Genomic DNA, 22882 nt, shown 5'->3' with positions numbered 1-22882 from the left:
CAAATATTACCTAATATGATTCTATAGTACTGTATCTCCACTCCTAACTTGTAAATGCTCTTAAATACTTTGGAGAATCCAGCATATGGTATCATTCATGCAGCTGTTGTCTCAGTTAAATATTTCCTGATAAAAAGCTATTCTCTTGACAGCAAATATTTAATGTCTGCTTAATAAATAGAACTAATACATATAGGAGAATCAAGATGATTAAAGAGTCATTGAATAGACATTAAAAAACCAGGTCAGTGAAGGACATAAGTATTCTGGGTATTCTAGTGCTTTTTTAAGACAACAATTTAGTCAATATCTCATCTATCTATATAACTTATGTTTGACCTCCCTTTAAGGAATATAGCTAATGTGTGTGGTTTTTGGTGTAGTAAAAGAGTGCTTCGTAAGTTTCTTTTTTCTTTTCTTTTTTTTTTTTGTGAGACAATGAGGGTTAAGTGATTTGCCCAAGGTCACATAGCTAGTAAGTATCAAGTGTCCGAGGCTGGATTTGAACTCAGGTCCTCCTGAATCCAGGGACGTTGCTTTATCCACTGCATCACCTAGCCCCTAAAAGTTTCAATGCTGAATAGTCTGCGCAAAGAAATAAACTATAGATCCTGTAGCATGTTAGAGTATATGGGAGAATTATTTAACATGAAGAATGTAATAGAATGGCCATGGATTGACAGGAGATCTGAGCTAGTGTCAAGGTAATGTGGTAAATAGAACTTGGACTTGGAATTAGAAAGACACTTCCTAGTTCTGTGACTAAGCAAGGCACTTAACTTCTAGAACTGTTTTCTCATTTCTATGATGAGGGTGGCCTTAATGACCTCTGAATTTGAAACCTGGCTTTGCTCACTAGCTGTTTTGCTTTGGATAAACCACTTTATGTCTCTGGGCCTACATTTGCTCATCTGTGAAAAAAAGAGGTTTGGACTAACTTTAATATCATCTTGCTCTCAAAGTCCTTTGATTCTGTAGTAAGAAAATGAGACTTTGGGGCAGCTAGGTGGCGCAGTGGATAGAGCACCGGCCCTGGAGTCAGGAGTACCTGAGTTCAAATCCAGCCTCAGACACTTAACACTTACTAGCTGTGTGACCCTGGGCAAGTCACTTAACCCCAATTGCCTCACTAAAAAAAAAAAAAATGAGACTTTGGCTTTATTGGCGTTAAGGGAAAACAGCATATAAACTTGTAAATATTATCAGAGCTCTTCACTGGAAGAAAAACAATACAAATACAATACAAAACTTCCTAGTCAGTTCATAATTGCCCTGAAATTCAGGTTTTACATATATAAATTGGTGATATTATTAATATTTGAGTTCAGGTAAGTAGTAACAATTGATTTCTAAGCCCATTTTTTGAATGTCTGAGGAAGTTTTTGTCATTGTTTTTAACAAAACTAAAAATAATATGCAATGCAGAGAAGAGAGAAAACTGAGTCATTTAGGAAATGGAATGAAGTGTTTCAGGATACTCAGAATCAGATAACTCTTCTACATTCTCTCTCTCTCTCTCTCTCTCTCTCAATATTTCTCACTGTCTCCTACTTTTGTCCATTCTCTTACTTACTCACAGGACACTTCTGCTTTGAAGGGAAACAGCTGATAAATTTGGAGTGAGGGATCACTGGTTGTTCAAGGGTTAGGCATAAATGTAAACTAAATGTAAACAAAGAGATAGGCATTAAAGACAGTGGCTTTAGACTAGAATGGAAAACATATTTCTTTGTACACAATGGAAATGATCCTCTGGAATTCCTTTTTGAAGGACAGTAATACTGCCACAGCAGGTCTGTGGCTATTCTTTTGAAATAAAATACTTTAAGTCTTTTTCTAATTTCCATTCCAAGTTTAGGGAGGTTTCTTCTTGATTTTTTTAAAAAAGTAGTTCATGACTTATGAATTCTTTCTTTGCTATATTAGGAAGCTGCACAATAAAAATATCGAAGACAGTTGTCCTGTTGTTACTAAACTACTACAGGCAGCTGATTTCTCTTCAGGGGTTTCTTTTTTATTCACAAATTCAAATGTAACTTTCTTACTTATATTTTTAAAAGACAATTATGTAGGGTTTTGACATTTTTTGGTTGGCTTTTTAAAAACTGTCATTTCGCTCACTGAACCTGAGTAAACTGATACAAGCTTTTGACTCTTTTTGACTCTGACTCTTTACACTGTATAATGAGTAGTTAAATTTTTTTGAAGCAGTGGAATATAGCACATTTTTAAAAGATGAAAGCATAAAAGAAAATAGAATAATTTTATAGTATTCTTAACTTTTTCAATTTGACTTTAATAATTATTGAAACAATATCCTGTATTTATCCACAAGTGAAAAATGATATCAGCCTTACTAAGCAAAAGCATACTTTCAGGAGGAAATTGGTTTCCTGGCATTTATTTGCTATGTAATATGGCAAAAAATTCAAAAACCACATGTACTTATTTGAAAACCACATTCAAACTACTGATGAGTTCAGTTTGTATATGGTTTAATTTTAGTTAAGAATTGAGAAAAATACCTAACTACTCACTAAGGCTTTATTTGGTGGGGGTGGGGAAATGTGAAGTGTAAGAAAACTGGAAAGGTGATAGTGGGGAGTTATAAAGGGCTTGAAATATCAGAAGACTTTGTATTTGATTCTGGAAATTATAGAGAGCCATTGGAGTTTAAGGGGGTGGTGGGTGACATGGCAAGACTTACACTTTAGGAAGATCACTTTTGTCAGCTGAATAGAGGATGGGCTGTTGTGTGGGGAGACTTGTGACAGGCCTAACCAGCAACCTATTGTAGCAATCTAGTTGTGAGTTGCTGAAAGCCTACACCAGGGTGATGGCAGTATCAGAGAAAAAAGGGGGGGGTGCATTAGAGAGATGTTGCAAAGGTGAAATCAACAGGTCTTGGCAACATATTAGATGGGAAGTGGTCAGAGGAGTCAAGAATGACATCTAGGGGGGGCGGCTAGGTGGCGCAGTGGATAGAGCACCGGCCCTGGAGTCAGGAGTATCTGAGTTCAAATCCGGCCTCAGACACTTAACACTTACTAGCTGTGTGACCCTGGGCAAGTCACTTAACCCCAATTGCCTCACTAAAAAAAAAAAAAAGAATGACATCTAGGTCAAGAGCCTGGGGTACGGGGGGGGGGGAGGGAAGCTGGTGTCCTTAACAGCAATAGGGAAGTTTGGAAGTGGGGAGGGTTTAGGGGGAAGGATAACGAATTCAGTTTTGGATATAGTGAGTTTAAGATGTTTACTTGACATCCAGTTGGAGATATACAGTAGATAGTTGAAGCTGCAAGACTGGAATTTAGCAGAGAGGTTAATGCTGTATTAGTAGCTTTGAAAATCCTCAGCATAGAGAGGGTAATTGAGTCTTTGGGAATTAATGAAATCACCAGGGAGAGAAGAAGGCCTAGGTCAGAGCTCTTTGAGACTTGCATTGATTAGCAGGCATGACCTGGAAGAAAATACAACAAAGGATATTGAGAAGGAGTGGTTATATTCATAGAAGAATCAGGAGAGAGTAATATCTCAAAAATCTAGCGAGAAGGAGAAGAGGGTGATGGAAAATGTCAAAGGCTGCAGAAAGGTCAAGGGGGTAAGGACTGAGAAAAGGGCATTGAATTTGGCAATTAAAAGATCATTGGAAACAGCAGTTTCCATTAAGTGATGAGGTTGGAAGCCAGATTGTAGAGATAAGAAGAAAGGGAGAGGAAAATAAGTGAAAGTGTGTATTGTAGACTGCCTTCTCAAGGAATTTAACCACAATAGGAAGGAGAAATATGGAAGAGGGAGCTCTCAGTGAATGACATCATTTTCCCCCCAATAAAATACAAGGCAAGTGTCTTATCTTAGGGGAGAAGAGGGGAGCCATGGGATGTTTGAAATAGGTTGCTTAGCAGTCAAGTCCATAGTGTGATGGGTTTTGAATACTGTTCAAATTTTGTGTGTTCTGATGTCTTCATTTCAAATGGCTTGTTTTCCAGGCATGAAGCAAAATTTGAGATTGTTTTCTATGCTTCTTTACTAGCAAGGGTCACTATGGATTTTCTGCCACTGTGCTAACAAGAATGAGGATGAGCAATTCATCTATCAAACTAGCACATTTCGCTATTCTGAGCATTGTAGTACATCTGTTACGGTACTAAGTATCTACATTTAAAAACCATAAATCTACAATATTCTGGCATGCAAAAAAGTTTTCCTTCTGGAATTGCATTTTTTTTTTGCTAAAATTCACATCACTTTTACCCTAAAATAATAGAAAGGTTATTTCTTTAAGATTTAATTTTGCCTTTGTTCTTGGTTTCTACTCCTATGTTATGTTGTTCATTATTCTTTAGAAGCAAAATGTCCATCTATTATGTTTACAAAACAGAAAAAAAATTTGGTTTTTCCCCACCCTACAAATACTGATGGATACTTTCTTAAAAGCTCTTTATATATTATAGATATCCTAAACCAAACCACTTAAGAGGTTAGGTAGTATGGGAGATTGTCACATTCTCTAATTATATATTTGTGTTCAAAGCGCATTTAGGTCAAAAGTGAACCTTATCAAGTGGCTACAGCCTACATTTTTGTCCCAATCTCAAAAAAGCTAAGCAATTTAGATATGAGAAGACCGTTAACAGATTAACTAGACATAGTTGAAAGTCTAAGGCTGAACAGTTAAGAATTTTCTGAAGCAATATAATTCCCCAAAGAAAAGAATTTTACCCTATACAGTTCTTTGTATCATTTCACCATTGTTTCCCTAACAGTTCCATTTTTCCCTTATCCAATTTTCTTGTGCAGAGTATTTTATAATTTCAGTGTGGTTTTATTCACTCAGATTTTTAAGACAACTATTAATTTTGCCTAAAATTTTTCTGATTAATATGAATGCTTGTTGTTGTTTATCTTTCATTCTGGAAGAGGACCATGACATCCCTGATGTCATGACTTGCACTGAATTTGATTTAAGTGAGGCAGGGCTCTGCAGGGTCACCAACCTCCGTCTTTCCTCCAGAGCCATCTGAGTTCAGTAGCAAGATATATACCAGGACGACTGCAGATAGCCCCAGGTGTTTAAGGCAATTGAGGTTAAATGACTTGCCCAAGGTCATAGGGCCAGTTTGAGATGAGATTTGAACTAAGGTCCTCCCAACTTTAGGACCAGTGCTCTGCCCATTGTGCCACCTAGCTGCCCTGAATATGAATTCACTACTCATCTAAAAACTAAAATGGCAGTTCCAGTATTACTCTGGCAACTAGAATAAATGCTGCAATCTTTTTTACAATGCTTAAAACTATACTACATAATTTTAATAATGCCTAGTGATTTAAACTACATCCAATGGAATCAGAATTTGGGGGACTAGATTTTTTTTTAAAAAATCATTTATACTTTATCAAGGAGTCCAGATCTGTTATTTCATTAGTTTTCCAGAAGTCCCTATATGGAAACTTTCCACTGATGCAGATGAACATCTTCTCTATAAACTTAGAGCTTTAAAGATCTGCCTGGTGCACTGAGAGGTTGTCATGTGCTCGTAATCAGAGAACTAATATACCACAATCAGGACTTGAATACACCTCTTCTTGACTCTAAGGCTGCCCCTATCCACCATCCTCTTATGTAAACTTTATAACAAGTACTTTATCACACTGGAAAGTCAGCCTTTGAGCAGGAACCCTGGGTCATGTAGGAGGTTTATGGAGAATGTTCTATGAGGGTCAGAAATCTCTATCCCTGATGATGAAGAGGAAACAGAGAAAGTTAGTACGTGAGCACAAATCATAGCAGATCTCCAATTGTGTCTATTGATGGGTATGTATGAGAGAATGGGATGTCAGCACATCTTGTTCTCCATAAGTGGTTATTGTCAGTAATATTATTATTTAAATGTAGCACGGCAGAAGGGCTAACAAAGTGCAGAGGGAGTTTAAAAAGCTTAGCTTCAAGTCTTACCTCCAATGGACCTGTGGGAAAACATTTAAATTCTCCGTATTCCCAGGAAATTCTCTAACAGAAGCTTGCAATTCTAGTTGTTTCTATGTTGTTCGTAGTTAACATTTTATTTTTATGAAGCATTGCAAATTAGTACTTTAAAAAAAGATGAAAGTAAGAAAGGGAAAATAGAATAATTTCATACTATTTTAAATTTTATCAATTTTACTTTAACACTGAACTATATTTGTCTGCATGTCGAAATATTTTATGCTATAAGTTTATTCTTCAACTACAAATTGAAAAACAGTTGTACATCTTCATTGGTAGAAGGAGTTTCCTCATCTGGATTTCCTTATACTGATGAAATCTTGGGTCCAAGAGTAAAAATAAAAATAACACATTGGTTTGGCACATTAAAGCTTATAAAACACTTTCCTTGGGGGCAGCTAGGTGGCACAGTGGATAAAGCACCGGCCCTGTATTCAGGAGGACCTGAGTTCAAATCTGACCTCAGATACTTGACACTTACTAGCTATGTGACCTTGGGCAAGTCACCTAACCCTCATTGCCCTGCAAAAAACCAAACCAAAAAAAAAAACACCCACTTTCCTCAAAACATCTTTATTAGATAAGTAGATGTGGCAATATCTTTGTCACCTCTAGACTGACTGTACTACATAACAATGGTCTAAAAGAACTCTATACTGAATAGGGTCTTCATAAGGCTGGAATTCTTTGTACACACCTGAATTGGTTTAAACAGGTTCTAAAACAAATTGATTTGGTTATACAACCGAACAAGGTCGATTACCAGTTAAAAATTTGGTAATTTGCAAGGTTGTGACTAATTGCCAACCAGTTGTTTAAATAATTCTGAATACTTTGGTACTTGTAAAATTATTTTATGTTTATTGTCATAACTTTAATACAAGAGTTATTAACCTTAACTAGTTATCTTTCATATCATCACCAACATATAAAATTAAATTATTTTGTGAGGAAAGTAAGTAATGTCGAACATTCTAAAATAATGATACATACTTTTAAAAAATTGGCTACTCAATGATTTTAGTGTAAAGAAATGCTCCTTGACAATTCATTTGTTTGGGGTTTAAGTACTTAACATTCTGGAGAAACAATTACTAAGCTATCTGACTCCAGTATTAATACAGCAATTTGCACATGATAAGTTGTAGAACATTAGAGTAAATGGAAAATACAGTGTACTTAAATGCTTTGCATATGAAAAATTAGAGAACTTTTAGGTTAGGACATGAACATCTCTATGATTATGGGACAAATGTAATTTACCTGATTGAAAAACAGACTATAAGGATTTGGTTGCTAAGGTAAAGTTGCAGAGAGGACCCAGCTGCAGATTATTGGATGTGAAAAGACAGATTTAAGACCTTTGTTTTTAAAGGAGAATGTAACTGTTTCTCTGCCCTCTCACTTGTTGAGTAGTTTGGCCAATGAGAGGCTAGAGAGTTTTCTACATCCACCTGAAGAAAAAATAGAAAAAATGTTATCTGCTCTCTATTTTGACTTGTTGCTGAGAAGACAAAGATGGAGAAGAGAGTAAGAACAACTCACAGGGGTCACTATGAGGACCCAGAGAGAATAGTAGCTACATGGATACCTGTGTACTAGAAATCACCCTGACATCTATATTGGGTGTAAGTCAGGTGAGTGAGCAACCCTCAGCCGAAGAAGAGAGTGAACCCGGGAATATTTGGAGGGGAAGTCTACACCATGCCCAATACATAGGCAATGTTAGCCAAAAGAACAAAATAGTTAGAGCTGTAGGGAATCTTAGGCACAAGGTAATCTAGTCCCCTTATATATATGAAGAAACTGAGGGTAAAAGAGGTAAAATGATTTGTTTAAGGTCATACAATTAATTAGTAGCAGAAACAGGACCAGAACACAGGCTTTCTGATTTCCAAATCAGTGCTTTATTTGTCCATTATACAATGTTGCCTATTATTATTTCAAAATACCATATTAACTCAATTCAGTTTAACCAACATTTATTAAGCAACTGCTATATATAAAGTCCTGGACTCAGTACTGAGAGAACACAAAGGTAATAAGGCATGGTCCCTGGTTTCAAATGGTTTATATATAATCTTGTAGAGGAGAGATAAAATATAACTTTGAATAATCTTGTAGAGGAGAGATAAAATATAACTTTGAATTTTGAGTCTGAAATTATGTCTGAAGACTTCAGAAAGTGTGCAATTATGAAATTGCTCTGGTCTGGGTTTGACTGAGTCTGAGATCAGTCAGATTGCTCTTTCATGTTCATTCAATATTAAGTGCTTATTATGTGTCATGCACAGTGTTATATGCTCTTTGTAAATAGTAATCATATTTGCTTTTATGTTAAAATTTCCCAGGTTTTAAATCTTTAAAAGGGGACCCTCCCTTAGTGTGAATAGCTTCCCTTATTGACAATATTTTCCATATTGACATCAGTTTTTTAAAAGCATGTGGTAATATTTAAGCAATGTTATCTTTATAATATAATATGATGCCTGAATATTCTAAAGACCACTTTTTATACTATTGTATAATTTAGTATCCTAGGTTATAATACTGGAAGAGATCATAAAGGTCACCTAGTTCAATCCCCATTTTTATTAGTTGAAGAAATTGAGCAAAAGGATTAGTTAACTAGGGCAAACAAGTAGCAGAACCAAGATCCTTTGATTCCAAAGCCAATACTTTTTCTACTACAGCTTTAAAATAGTAGAACTATTAAAATGAGATTCTCCTTAAAGATAAAAAGTTGGCAGCTAAAAGACATATTATTTTAAAATCATTGGATTAATGTGATTGTGATTTAGAACCTTATATATTTACAAACGGACAGTCTCTGATTTCTAACATTTCTTTTCTCTTAAGATTCATATTTCAGTAGTTTTTATTGTGTTTTTTTGTCCTTTGGAGCCAAGATTTTCAAAACTGATATTTCAACTGAATGAAAGAACATTTTATTAATTTACAAACACCACCCATATAATGGTTCCTATGAAATTGCAACTTCCTTTAGAAACAGTCAGTTACTCATTGAGTTGTAGTTTATAGATGCACATTTAGAATAGATAAGGTTGGATTTTTTTTAACTTGCTAGAATATTTATATTCTAAGGTATATTGTAGTTTTTACCTGTAGTGATGAATCCTTTAAAAAATGATCAGGCTGTGATGAGTGAGATGAGCACAACCAGAAGAACATTGTACACGGTATCATCAACATTATGTGTTGATCAACTGTGATAGACTGGATTCTTCTCACCAATACAACAGTACAAGAAAGTTCCAAAGGACTCATGATGGAAAAGGCTCTCCAAATCCAGAAAAAAAACAAACCCAAAACCCAACAACTGTGGAGTATGGATGCGGATCGAACCATACTATTTCTTTTGGTTTTGGTGCTGTTGTTTTTCTTTTTTTGAGGTTTTTCCTTTTTGCTCTGATTCTTCTCTTACAACATGACTAATGCAGAAATATCTTTAATGTTATTGTACATATATAACCTATATCAGATTACCTGCTGTCTTGGGGAGGGGGGGAGGGAGAAAAATTTGAAATTAGAAATCTTATAAAAACAAATGTTGAAAACTATCTCTGTATGTAACTGGAAAATAATAAAATACTTTTATAATTAAAAAAAAAGAAAACAAGTTGTTCCAAACAATAAAGAGGCAATTAAAAACAAACAAAATAAAATGATCAGGTTGAATACAAAATTGAGTATAGAGGCCTTTCCAAGATGAAATGTTAAAGATGTTAAAGAATGCATGCATTATGACTTTACTTAATGCTACTATTGTAAAATGGAAAGTATAACTTAAGGTATCTTTTAAAATATAATTGAACCTCATTATATATTTTCCATGCTTCAGTCGCCCAGAATAGTTCTGAAAGGGTGATACCCAAGATCATCCTTAGAGGAACAGGTGACATTTTCATTTATCCAAATTCTTGCTATTTGGGAGAGCAAGTAACTATATATGGTGGCTTTCCCTGCGTGTAAATTGATTTTAATGATTTCTTTTTTTCTTCCCTGCAGGATTTATGTGGACATCATTCATGTGATACTCTTGGAATGGCAGATGTTGGGACCATATGCTCTCCTGAGCGCAGCTGTGCGGTGATTGAGGATGATGGTCTCCATGCAGCTTTTACAGTTGCTCATGAAATCGGTATGCATTGCCTTTTATGATCATTTGCCAAATCAAACACTTGTAACAGCTGCATTAGGAACCAAAAACACTTTATAATTAATTCCAGATTTTCCCTGGTTCAGTTGTCCATTTGCAGATTATGTCTATGTGTGTGTTATCTTTCTGATAAGAAATCAGAAGACAGGGCTAGGCACACAGTGAATGTTTATTTTTTGAACGTATCATTTTAAATGAGTAGTTGAAGGGATAAGTCATGTTCTAACTCTTTTATAACATCAAAATGTAGCTCTATCAGATAAAATTTGGAAGTCTATGTAATCCCATATACATACATTTTGTTAATGCTTAATCAAAACTATATGGAACCATGATTTTGTATGTATCAACTGGCCACAAAGGGAAGCAAATATATTGTCATAGATAATGACTAATAATCATATTAGTGAAGTAAAAACTTATCATGCCTTCTTTATAAAAGGAGTGAAATTAAACAATTGAGGGAAAAATTTGATTTTAAACATAACTCACCTGATTATTTGCTATTATGCAGAAATAACTCACAAAAATCTATGACAGGGGCAGCTAGGTGGCACAGTGGATAAAGCACTGGCCCTGGATGCAGGAATACCTGAGTTCAAATGCAGCCTCAGACACTTAACACTTACTAGCCATGTGACCCTAGGCAAGTCATTTAACCCTCATTGCCCCCCCCCAAAAAAACCAAAAAAAACTATGACAAGAATTTATACTGAAGGCCTAATGTCAATAAAAATTAATTCTTGTTCATCAGCACTATTTCCAATCTAATTGTTTTCATAGGCTACTAATGATGAACACTTAAATTTAGCTGATAACTTGCATACCAAAGGTTTCAAACATTGATTTAATCTTTTTTTTTTGCATCATGAGGGGAAATTATTTATGTTGTTTGTGTTTGTCTTGTTTTCTTGTTCTTTTTTATTGTATGTATCATAATTTTAAAACGAAAAGCTAATCATAAAATCCCAGACTTAGCAGTAACAGTGGATCATCTAGTGATTGGTTATGTATTCATCTATTATTCACAGTCTCAAAAATATAATTTTCTGGGTTTCCCTTATTAACGATGCATTTTTTTCCATTTAGATTGTTTATACATTTAGAATATATTGTAGTGTATGGTTTAAGTGCTAGCATAAACACATTCTTTGCGAGTTTGCTATCCTTTTTTTTTTCAGCAGCTCTAATTGAAAAGTTATTTCCCCAATACTTTGTGTTCTCAGGTTTATCAAAGATTAGATTGCTTTACACTTTTCCTAATAGGTCTTGTTTCTCTACTCTCTTCCGTTGACTAACTTTTCTATTTATTACCTGGCGCCAGGAAATGCCAAAATGAACATGCAGTTAGTAACCCCCTCCTGCTAACAGATAAAACTTATTGTACCTTGTAAGTATAAGGAGCAGTAGTGACATTAGTATGGCCATGGCAGTTTAGAGTAAATGTGTCCAACTTCACCCCACTATTCCAGGGGTACTTAGTGAAGCCGAAGAATACATTTGACTGCTGCTGGTGAAAATGGTAGAGGCATAATTGGAACAGAAAGAAAATTACTCACTCTAACCCAAGTATCAAGTGAGCTTAGAGGAGTTTCTACTGAAAAGTTCTTTTTTAAGAAAAGAGAGATCTTTCTTTGAATATGTATAATTGTGGTCCTAATTCACATAATAATTGAAGTTTTTGTGTGTATGTGCATGTATATGTACATATATGTATGTACAAGACATACACACATGTGTGCATGTGTGTATGTGTGCATATATACATATATGTATACCATTAAATTGATTCAAAGTCATATACATCTCTCAATCTGTATATAGATACATGTGTGTAAATACACACACACATATATGTAGTATGAGAACTGAGAAAGCATGAGGTGACCTTTCTGAGGTTTCAAAGGTCAGATTGGCATCCCAGAAGTTGCATCTATTCATAGACCAGCTTTAAGTCATGTCGATCAATGGACTTGAATGAGACCTGCCAATTAGCTTGGAGCTGTGTGTGTGGAGACCACCCCTCTTCCTGTTCGACAGGGGGCTTCCAGGGGAACTGAGTGGGACTCTTTCTCTCTTTGGATAGCATGACCGGCTAGGTGAAGGTGGCTTTCTCTCTCTCTCTCTCTCTCTCTCTCTCTCTCTCTCTCTCTCTCTCTCTCTCTCTTTGCTAACCCCTAATATACTTTAATAAATGCTTAAATGCCTAAACTGTTGCTGAAGTTTCTAATTTATAAGTAAACCCTAGCTAGTTTCCCCCACACACACACACTGGGGGCGGGGCAGGTAAGGATACACACACATTAGATTTTAATCATCGCAGTATATAAAATTCTGTAAGACTTTCAAAGCAGGGGGCAACTAGGTGGCGCAGTGGATAAGGCACCAGCTCTGGATCCAGAAGGACCCGAGTTCAAATGTGGCCTCAGACACTTGACACTTACTTGACCCTGGGCAAATCACTTAACCCTCATTGCCACGAAAAAACCCCCAACAAAACAAAACAAACAAAAAAGAATTTCAAAGCATTTTAAATATATCTTATTCAATCTGCACAACTATGTAAGGCAACATTATATGGATTTGAAATAGGTGCTGACCTAATGAATATTTAAATCATCGTGTAGTTTTTTTGTGGAGGAAGGGATCATATTGTGGTGATCCTATAGTAATAAAATACATAATATTATACATAATAATCAAATCTTAATCACAATCCCCATTATCTCTCCTGTCAATAGTAAAGACAGGTCCTGGGACTTCACTTTTACTTGTATAATTTTTCTCTTTTCTTTTTTTCCCACAGTCAAGGAGGTTGTGGGAATCACCCTCTCTTCTCGCTTTCTTTAAGATTCTTTTGTGTCCCCCATTTTAGGATAAATTCTTTTAATCCACCTTACCTTCTCTTCACTCTTCCATATGATCTAGTTTTGCTTGTTCTCTTTTTGAGATTCTTCTTTAAATTTCCTCTATGTTTTAAATGACTTAGAGTAGGTATGATATTAAGGCTATAGTAGATTTGTCACTTCCTTATAACATGAAAACATTAAATCATCTTTTAATTTCTATTGCATTCAAGTCTAAATGAACTCAATTTGCGTGTCAAAGTCTCACTATGGGTCAGGAGAAATTGATTAACTCCCCAACAAGCAAGGTGGTTATATTGTACTAAGTACTCTCTCTACTATCTTAATTGACACACTACCAAGTCTTTAAACTACTTAATATGGAATGGATATACTGAACTCCTGATTGGCTAATGCTGCTACACATCCTCGACAGGTCATATCTATCTTGACACTGGTCAAAATGTAGGTCAATTGATAGTTGTTTGTCTATACTTTAAATTTGGCTTCATATACATAGTCTTTGCACTTCTCATTGATATCCCAATTCAAAGCCAAGGACTCTAGCTTTTATACTGAATCTCATTGTCAACAAATCCTCTATTGCAAAATTCATTAAGTTTTTGATTACAATTATTCTCCAAGTACAAGATTGTTATCAAGTATTTCAGGCTAATTATGAATATATAGTACAAAGGGTTTACTCATGTCCACATGTGTCAACATTGGTTTGTGAGTGAGACAGTTAACAAAATCCTTAGAAGTTTGTTTATACTCCTAACCCCAGTGATCCCCAAATATTACTGAAAGTGTCAGGCCAATTAGACCTTTCTTGTCTTTTTGCTATTAACTCTTTTCAACTACATGTTGATAAATGAGATTGAGTATCATAGAAAAAAATGGCCAAATTCTTCATATTTTTAATAGAAGCTACTATACCCTCAAAAAAACCCCAGTTCACAGATGTTCTCTGGATATAACCAAATAGTAAGCCTTTCTCTGGATCAGTATTCAGTCCCTATTAAGACACTGCTAATTGACAGTTTCATACCAGCTTCTAGCCAACCAAACACTTTGATTAGTTTTTCCTCATGTTCTTTCAAAGTCTTTCAATAGACAGTGGGAACTTCTGGCCAATATGGCTACCTCAATTAAGACAGATAATATTACTCCTACATATGAACTCCAGGAAAAACCTGAGATTCACACCAGATCAAATAATGAGTAAGATACTATTGAAAAACTAGAGTACATAACTTCTTCCAACCCGAAACTGCAAAAAAGTTAGCCATAAGCCATTGGGCAAAAGGAAAGGGTGCCACAGCAAAGACAGTGCCAGCACAGGCAAACAAGACTAGCTACCACTGTGGTCAGCACTGTCCCAAAGGTTCTGCAAAGCTCTGTAACTAGAGGGAGCAAAAGCAGAGGGACCCCAGAGAGCCCCAGAATGGGAACCTTGAAAGCCCAGACAGCAATCAGAGCCACATGGCAACACTCAAACAAGGACAGCCAAGGTTCCCAGGGGATATGAAGTCCTTCACCATTTGTAAGAAGATGTCATAGAAATCCCTGAAGGTCCAATGCTCTGAAACTCAAATATCCAAAATGGGCTAACCTTGCAAAGTGGAAGTTAATACAAAAACCCATGGAACCCAGGGTGAGACCAATAGGACCAACAAACCCACCCAAAGTTTTGTAGGGGGTGGGTCCCCAATCCTGGCAAAAAGCCTCAATTTAGAAGCTAAAGCAAGAAATTAGTAAATCCAAGAAAACCATATAAACAAATTATTGTAGATTTTGATTCCTAAATAAAAATGAATTTTAAAAATCAACAACTATATAACACAGTAAGAAATACTAACACAAAGTTAAAATATTATAGAGAAGGAAAATACAGGATATCTGATATTTTTAAAAATTGGCCCAGAAAACAGATCAGGAAGAAATCATTTTAAAAGTACTGGCCTTCTGAAAACAATAATGTTTTAAAAACCCTTTTATTATACTTGAAGAAATCACGAATGAAAACTGTCCAGATCTCTTCGAAACAAAGAACAAAGTGAAGATAGACAGAATTTTCTGATTATTTTCACTTTTAAAAAAAAGGAAAGGAGAAGAACCATCAATGTAAAAGCTAAAGTCCAGAGGCCTCACATCAAAGAAAAAGTACTGCCATCCCAGAAAGAAGCGGTTTAAGTACTAAGGAATCACAGTAAGTATCATGCTGCATTTGGCCAAGGAACTACCAGTATTTACAGTGAATGAGAGGAGATCTTGGAATACAATAATCTGAAACACAAAAGATATGGGCTTACAATCATAAATAACTTACCAGGCAAAACTGAATATGTGTGTGTGTGTGTGTGTGCACAAACAAAAACAGATATTTAGTAGAATAAAGGGCATTAAAATGTTTCTGACAAAAAGGATAAGAGCTGAGTAAGACACTAAAATGCAAACTTGGGAGTCAAGAGAAACCTACCAAGGTAAATTTATTTGAGAAATTGTCAAAGGTTGTATGCTGACATAAAGTTAACATTCAAATAGGAAGAGAAGGAAGAAGTATTTATTCAAAGGATACCAAGAGAGGTAAATATCAAAAGCAGAAGACCTGGGATAGATCTTTTTAATAACTGTGATCAATGCAATGACCAGCCACATTTCCAGGGGCCTTCTGGCAGAGAATCAAAAGACTAAAGACATAGAAAGAGAAATATATTTTTGACATAGCTTCCATATTTATTTATTATATGTTTGTGATTTCTTTCAATTTTTAATTGCAGGGAGAGGGATTTAAGGATATGAATGGGTTACACATAATCATGCTAGAAAAAAGAGCAATTGTGACATTTTGAAATCACAGAAATAGAAGGAAATTCAAAGGGAAACACAAACAGGAGAGATTTAAAAGTAATCTATAGAATCATTATGTACTTTTTTAAAAAGCAAGTTTAGGAAATATAAATGCACAGTTTAATACACAACTCTCTTTTTTGTGTTCTTCTGTGTATACAAATGCTTCATAATAAAAGTGAAGTCAAATCTACAAGCATTTAATAAGCACTTACTATATGCCAGGCACTGTATTTAACATTGAAGATACAAAGAAAAGCAAAAAAAAAAGTCCTTGGCTTCAAGGAGTTCACAATCTAATGGGGGGGGCAATATTCAAACAACTGTGTACAACAAAGATATGTACAGGATAAATTGGAGATAATCCCAATAAGGATGACACTAAAGACTTCTTGCAGAAAGTGGGATTTTAACTAAGACTTTAGGGAAGCCAGGTGGAGGAAATGAGGAAGAAGAGAATTCAGGCATAGAGGATAGTCAGTACAAATGCTTTGAAGAGATGGAGTGTCTCATACAAGGAACAGCAAGTAGACCAGTGTCACTAGATTATATAGCATGTTGGTGGGAGGGTGAGGAATGAGAAGACTGAAAAGAGAGGAATGGGACAGGTTATCAATGGATTTGAAAACCAATCATAGGATTTTATATTTGGTCTTGGAGACAGTGGGGAGCCACTGGTGTTTATTGAATAGACTTGAATAAAGGAGGCCAACTAAAAAAATTGTTGTAGTAGTCTATGCATGATGTGAAAATAATCTGTCACTGTATCACAGTGACTGTGTGAGTAGAGAGAAAAGACATATATCAAGATGTTTCAAAGGTAGAAATGGTAGGACTTGGCAGTAGACTGGATTGAAGAATAAGTAGGAGTAAAGTATAGAGGATGACTGCAGCATATTATAACCCTGGGGTTGTGAGCTTGGATAATGTGGAAGATAATAGTACCATGGACAGAAGGGAGGATTTGGGGGAAAAGATAATGAGTTCTGTTTTGAACATGTCAAGATTAAGATTTCTGTGGGACATTCATTTTGAGATATCTAATAAGCAGTTGTTGATGTGAGACTAGAAGCCAGAAGAGAGGTTCAGACTGGATAAACAGATTTGAGAATAATCTGCATAGAAATAATTACTGAATCCATGGGAACTGATGAACTCACCCCCAAAAAATAATATGAAGGGAGAAAAGGGACCTAGGAGAGAACATTGGGTGCTCGCTCTTTCTCTCTCTCTCTCTCTTTCTCTCTCTCTCTCTCTCTCTCTCCCCGCCCCCCCCCCCAAGAAAACATTTTAAAAAGATAATGAGGTCAGGGGTAGCTAGGTGGCACAGTGGATAAAGCACCAGCCCTGGATTCAGGAGGACCTGAGTTCAAATATGGCCTCAGACACTTGACACTTACTAGCTGTGTGACCCTGGGCAAGTCACTTAACCCTCATTGCCCCTCCCTCCCCAAAAAGGTAAGGAGGTCATCTAGAAACACCAGTACTTCTAGATAGTCCATGTCTCCCACCACTTTGTCCATAAGCAATTGAAATGTGTTTAGTATTTTTGAGATGTGATAATCCATTTCACCTGTGTAACCAACCAAATGTTCATGGGCTCTGAAATTGTTCTTTTGGCAGGAGGCTGCTTTGACCTTAGCTTCCAAGTCTGTTCCCCATTTCTTAAGGGGAGGATTTGCCCACTAGTCCATTTCACAAAAGACATAAAAAATATCCTGAAGTGGATTCTGAGTGACCAGGGTATATTCTCACTTGACCTTAGAGGATCATGCTTAGGAAGAAGTCTTGGAATCCTGTGAAACTTTTTTTTTCCTATTACTTCAGCATGTTCCCACATTATAGATTATTCCCTCTGAAAAGTTAGTTGTATCAGCTATTTTACTGTGAGGTTGTTCTTTCCATTCATAAAGCTATAGATGCACTGGTAACAAGACATTGTGGGAGGGGGGAAGTACTCAGTATTTTGAAGTTAGGAGTCCATCAGAGACAAATTTATTAAATTTTAAGCATTGAAAGAAAGGGATTTGGGGGCAGCTAGGTGGCACAGTGGATAAAGCACTGGCCTTGGATTCAGAAGGACCTGAGTTCAAATCCAGCCTCAGACACTTGACACTTAACTAGCTGTGTGACCCTGGGAAAGTCACTTAACCCTCATTGCCCTGAAAAAAAAAAAGATAAAAAAACCTAGACATTACATATCAATAAATCATAAAAGGGAAACTGCTCATATCTCTTAGAATCATATAACAAAGTAAAGAATTGAAAGAAGCTACTGATCACCTTTTGAAAGAAACTCTAAGATGGAACCTTTCAGGAATATTATGGGCAAAAGCTAGAGTTTCCAGGTCAAAGAAAAAAATACTGCAAACAGTCAGAAAGAAAGAATTCACATACATACATACATACATACATGCATACCTAAAAGTCAGGACAATGCACAATTTAGCATCCCCAGTCTTAAAGGGATAGAGAACATAGTGGAGAGCTTTTACCTGCAGAAGGTAAAAGATATAGGCATATAGCTAAAACTAACCTACCTGGAAAAACAGAGCATAATACTATAGGATAAAAATGGATCTTTAATGAACTGGACTTCCAAGCATTCCTGTTGAAAAGACTAGAGCTGCATAGGAAGTTTGAAATAAAACCACAAGAATCATAAAAAGGTAAACATGAATGAGCATGTAAACATAAGGGACTAAACAAAGATAAATTATTTACATTCTTTTTTTGGTGTGAGGCAATTGGGGTTAAGTGACTTGCGCAGGGTCACGCAACTAGTAAGTGTCAAGTGTCTGGGGCCAGATTTGAACTCAGGTCCTCCTGAATCCAGGGCCAGTGCTCTAACTACTGTTCCCCAAATTATTTACATTCTAATATAGACAGATGAAACCTATGTCTCTTCAGAATCCTATTATCATTAGGCATCATAGACAGACTCTAATAGCTTGCTGGGAAGTAGTTCTGTTATGTCCTGATACTCTTAAAAGAAGAATGGAAAGAGAAGAGAAGAGAAATACACTAGGAGGGGAGTAAGAGAAAGGAAGGATGGGGAAATTTTTTTTCACAAGTAGAAGTCAGAGGAGAAGATAGAGGAAGTGAGCAAAACAGAGTTGGGTATGGAAATACATTTCACCTAATAGGGAAACAAGAGGAAAAGGAAAAAAAATAAAAGGGAGGGTAGGTTAAGGGAGGAATTAGTCAGAAACAAAACAAACTCTTAAACAAAGAGAAGTAAATGGAGGGGAAATACATAATTAACAATTATAACTGTGAATAGGGTGAGCTTACTCATAAAACGGAAGAGGATTGCAGATGAATTGGAAACCAGAATCCAACAACGTTGTTGTTTAGAAGAAGGACACTTGAAATGAAGATTCACACAGGAATAAAATAAGGGACTCAAGCAAAAAAAAATGCTTTTTATGCTTTGAAATTTTTTAAAAAAAGAGTTAGGGTAGCAATTATTACTGCAGATGAAGAAACAACAAAAATAGACCTAATTAAAAGATATAAATGGAGAGACTACATTTTTCTGAACAATTCTATTGACAATAAATTAATATCCATACTAAACATATAAAACAAATGGCTTAAATGTTTTAAAGGAAAACTTAAATGAATTACAGGGAGAAATAGTAAAACTAATGTAGTAAGAGACTTCAATCTAACTAAATCTAATTAAAACATAAAGAAATGAAGGAATTTGATAGAATATTTATACAGTTAGATATGATAGACCTCTGCAAAATATTGAATGAGAATTAAGAGCAATATGCATATTTCTCAGCTGTTCATAGCACCTATAAAAATAGACCATATATTAAGTCATAAAAACTTCATAAACAAGTACAGAAAAACAGAAATATTAAGCATATCAATAACCTATATCAAATTGTTTGCTTTCTCAGGGATGTAGGAAAGGAATTTGGAACTCAAATTTAAAAAAATATATTTTTACATGTAACTGGAACAAAACAAAATATTTTAAAATATTTAGTACATAAAAAGATATGAAAAACAGTTTTCAGAGGAAGAAATCCAAGGTATCAATAACTCTATTTTTAAAAATGCTCTGAACCACTAATAATTAGGGAAATGAAAATGTACCCAGGCTAACATTTTTTGGTAATAATTCCAAATTGGTTTTTTGTTGTTGTTCAGTAGTTTCAGGTATATCCAACTCTTCATGACCCCATTTGGGGTTTTCTTGGCAAATATACTGGAGTAGTTTGCCATTTCCTTCTCCAGCTCATTTCACAGATGAGAAACTGAAGCAAGCAATGTTATGTGACTTGCTCAGGGTCGCACAGCTACTAAGTGTCTGAAGCCAGATTTTAACTCAGGAAGATATGTATACATATATATGTATATGTATATGTATATGTATATGTATATGTATATGTATATGTATATGTGTATGTATATGTGTATGTGTATGTATATGTATACACATATACATACACATAAACACATACATGCATACACATTGGGGGAGGGGAGGATGTAACCAATAGGGAAATTTGTTTTGCTTGACTATATATGTTTGTATTGATTTTTGTTTTTCTTAATTTCTCAAGGGGAAAGAGGGCAGGTGAAAGAGAGAATTTGAACCTGAAAATAAAATATAATTGAATGAAATAAAATCACTTATTTGCTGGTTGATGAGTTTAATCTAGTTCCTTTAAGTAATCAGCCTGGGGGCAGCTGGGTGGCACAGTGGATAGAGCACCAGCCCTGGAGTCAGGAGTACCTGAGTTCAAATCTGGCCTCAGACACTTAACACTTACTAGCTGTGTGACCCTGGGCTAACCCCCAATTGCCTCACTAAAAAAAAAAAAAAAAGTAATCGGCCTAAGAGACACCAAGAAATAGTGCCAAGATTTCTGCTGCCATCTGAAAACCCAAACCCAAACTATATGATATCTATTGTTATAATTATAATTATAACTTGTATCTTGAAATTATATTCCTGACCTGTTTAGTCATATTTAGATTGAGTTATAATTTTAACTCTTTCAATCCCAGATTGACTAAATGAACTTTAAGATCCTTTGAACTCTGATATGGGTGCTTAGAAAATTTTTTTTTTCTTTTTGGGGGGCAATGAGGGTTAGGGGACTTGTTCAGGGTCACACAGCTAGTAAGTGTCAAGTGTCTGAGGATGAATTTGAACTCAGGTCCTCCTGAATCCAAGGCCAGTGCTTTATCCACTGAGCCACATAGCTGCCCCCAGAAAAAATAATTTTAATGATATTTGGCAACTTTCCAATTGGTTTTATGAAAATGGGGGGGGGATCTAAGGATTCATACATCCTCTTATGTGATTATATTTAACAAGTCTATGTTTTGATAAATTTCAGAGGTTCTTAAAAAATCCTAACTGAAAGCCAGATTCATAGAATCAAATATCAAAACAGCCCATCTAAAGCAAAGAGAGAATGGACCTGAATTTTTGTTTTGTATTTAGGAAAGTGTTTTAATTAACATGCATTGAATTTGGGGAGGACACACTATCTCTTGGTACATAAATTAAAAATATGGATTAGATTTTCTTTGATCTTTAGAGACTATTTGGAAATATAATCAGTATCTGTTGTTACTTTTCCTAAAATGAACTTTTATCAATATTAAAAGCAACATACAATTTAATGAAAATTCTAATTGGGACTGGAAACTTTCTACAGGCTTGTAGAAAGTCTAAAAATGTGAGGAAACAACTCAAGGCAGGAAGGAGAAGTGAATATGTTTCCTTTTAAAAAAATTCTGATGATGACAAAATAAAGATAATCATTCCTCATACCTGCCTCTCCAAAGGGTCTTAGAAAATAGAAGGTAGCTTGGTATAGTCCAATGCAATTTGGATTTAGAGTCAAAATACTTGCATTTGATTATAGCTTTGCCACTTAATACCTCTGTGACTTGGGATTTGTCCCTTCATCAGTCTCTTGGCCTCTTTTTCCCCACCTTAAAATAGGTTTCTTCTGGATCTAAATCATATGATACTCTGCTATATATTTTTATCTTTGCAGAATTTTTCAAGATTAACAATGACATAAATAAGTGTTCTTTGAGGTATGACAGACAATAACAATCTCAATATTGAATGGGATCTCAACTTTTATCTGATCAGGAGTCTCTTCTATAGTTCCCCAAAAGACTATTTTATGGCAGCTTTTACCTGAAGACTTTTCTAGAGGAGGATCCACTATCTCCAGAGGGGCCCATTTCACTTTTATACTGCTCTAATACTTATATCAAGGGGCAGCTAGATGGCACAGTGGATAGAGCACTGGCCCTGGATTCAGGAGGACCTGAGTTCAAATCCGGCCTCAGACACTTAATACTTACTAGCTATGTGACCCTGGGCAAGTCACTTAACCCCAACTGCCTCACCAAAAAAAACCCAAAAAAACAAAAACCAAAAACAACAAAAAAAAAAACCCACCAAAAACTTATATCAAGCCTAAATCTGCCTCTCCACAACTTCCACTCATGGCTCCTACTTCTGTCCCCAGTGGCCAACCCATGTGGGCCTTTCCCCACATGACAGCTCTGTGTATATGCTTCTCTTCTTCAGGCTAAAAAATTCCCAAGTCTTTTAAAAAAAATCTCCCAAGTCTGCAGCATAATTTGGAGGTCCTCCCCCATCATGGTCTTGAACAACCTTGGATTTAGATTCCCATGTGAGCCACTGACCCTCTGTGCAACCCTGCAAGGATTTATCTTTTTGCATCTTTAATTCCAGCTGGGAAACGTGTGTGTGTGTGTGTGTGTGTGTGTGTGTGTGTGTGTGTATGTGTGTGTGTGTGAGCGAGCATGCACATGTGTTGGGGTAGGATGAAAGAAATGGGACATTACCTTAATGAAAAAAAGGATACTTCATATGAAGTATATCCCCCTAAATAAACAATTAGCATAATTTCTTGTTTTTAGGGTGTGTTTGCCAATGTCTCTGTCTTTTGCTTGATTTAGGTTCATAAACACATACTTGGGATTCTGTTTCCAGGCCAA

General features: G+C 35.7%; 1 protein-coding gene across 1 annotated transcript in view; it reads left to right on the top strand.

Moving 5' to 3' along the window:
- The window catches only part of ADAMTS5 (ADAM metallopeptidase with thrombospondin type 1 motif 5), a 64798-nt gene that overhangs the window by 3277 nt on the left and 38639 nt on the right, over positions 1–22882 (top strand). Inside the window, exon 2 of the mRNA XM_043997439.1 lies at positions 10016–10148. Coding sequence (XP_043853374.1) covers positions 10016–10148 — 133 coding nt within the window. The remainder of the gene's footprint in view (positions 1–10015; positions 10149–22882) is intronic.

This window comes from Dromiciops gliroides, chromosome 3 (assembly GCF_019393635.1).
Source record: "Dromiciops gliroides isolate mDroGli1 chromosome 3, mDroGli1.pri, whole genome shotgun sequence".
Taxonomy (NCBI): Eukaryota; Metazoa; Chordata; class Mammalia; order Microbiotheria; family Microbiotheriidae; genus Dromiciops; species Dromiciops gliroides.
Note: the sequence above shows the minus strand (reverse complement) of the source record. Positions and strands in the feature narration are given on the sequence as shown.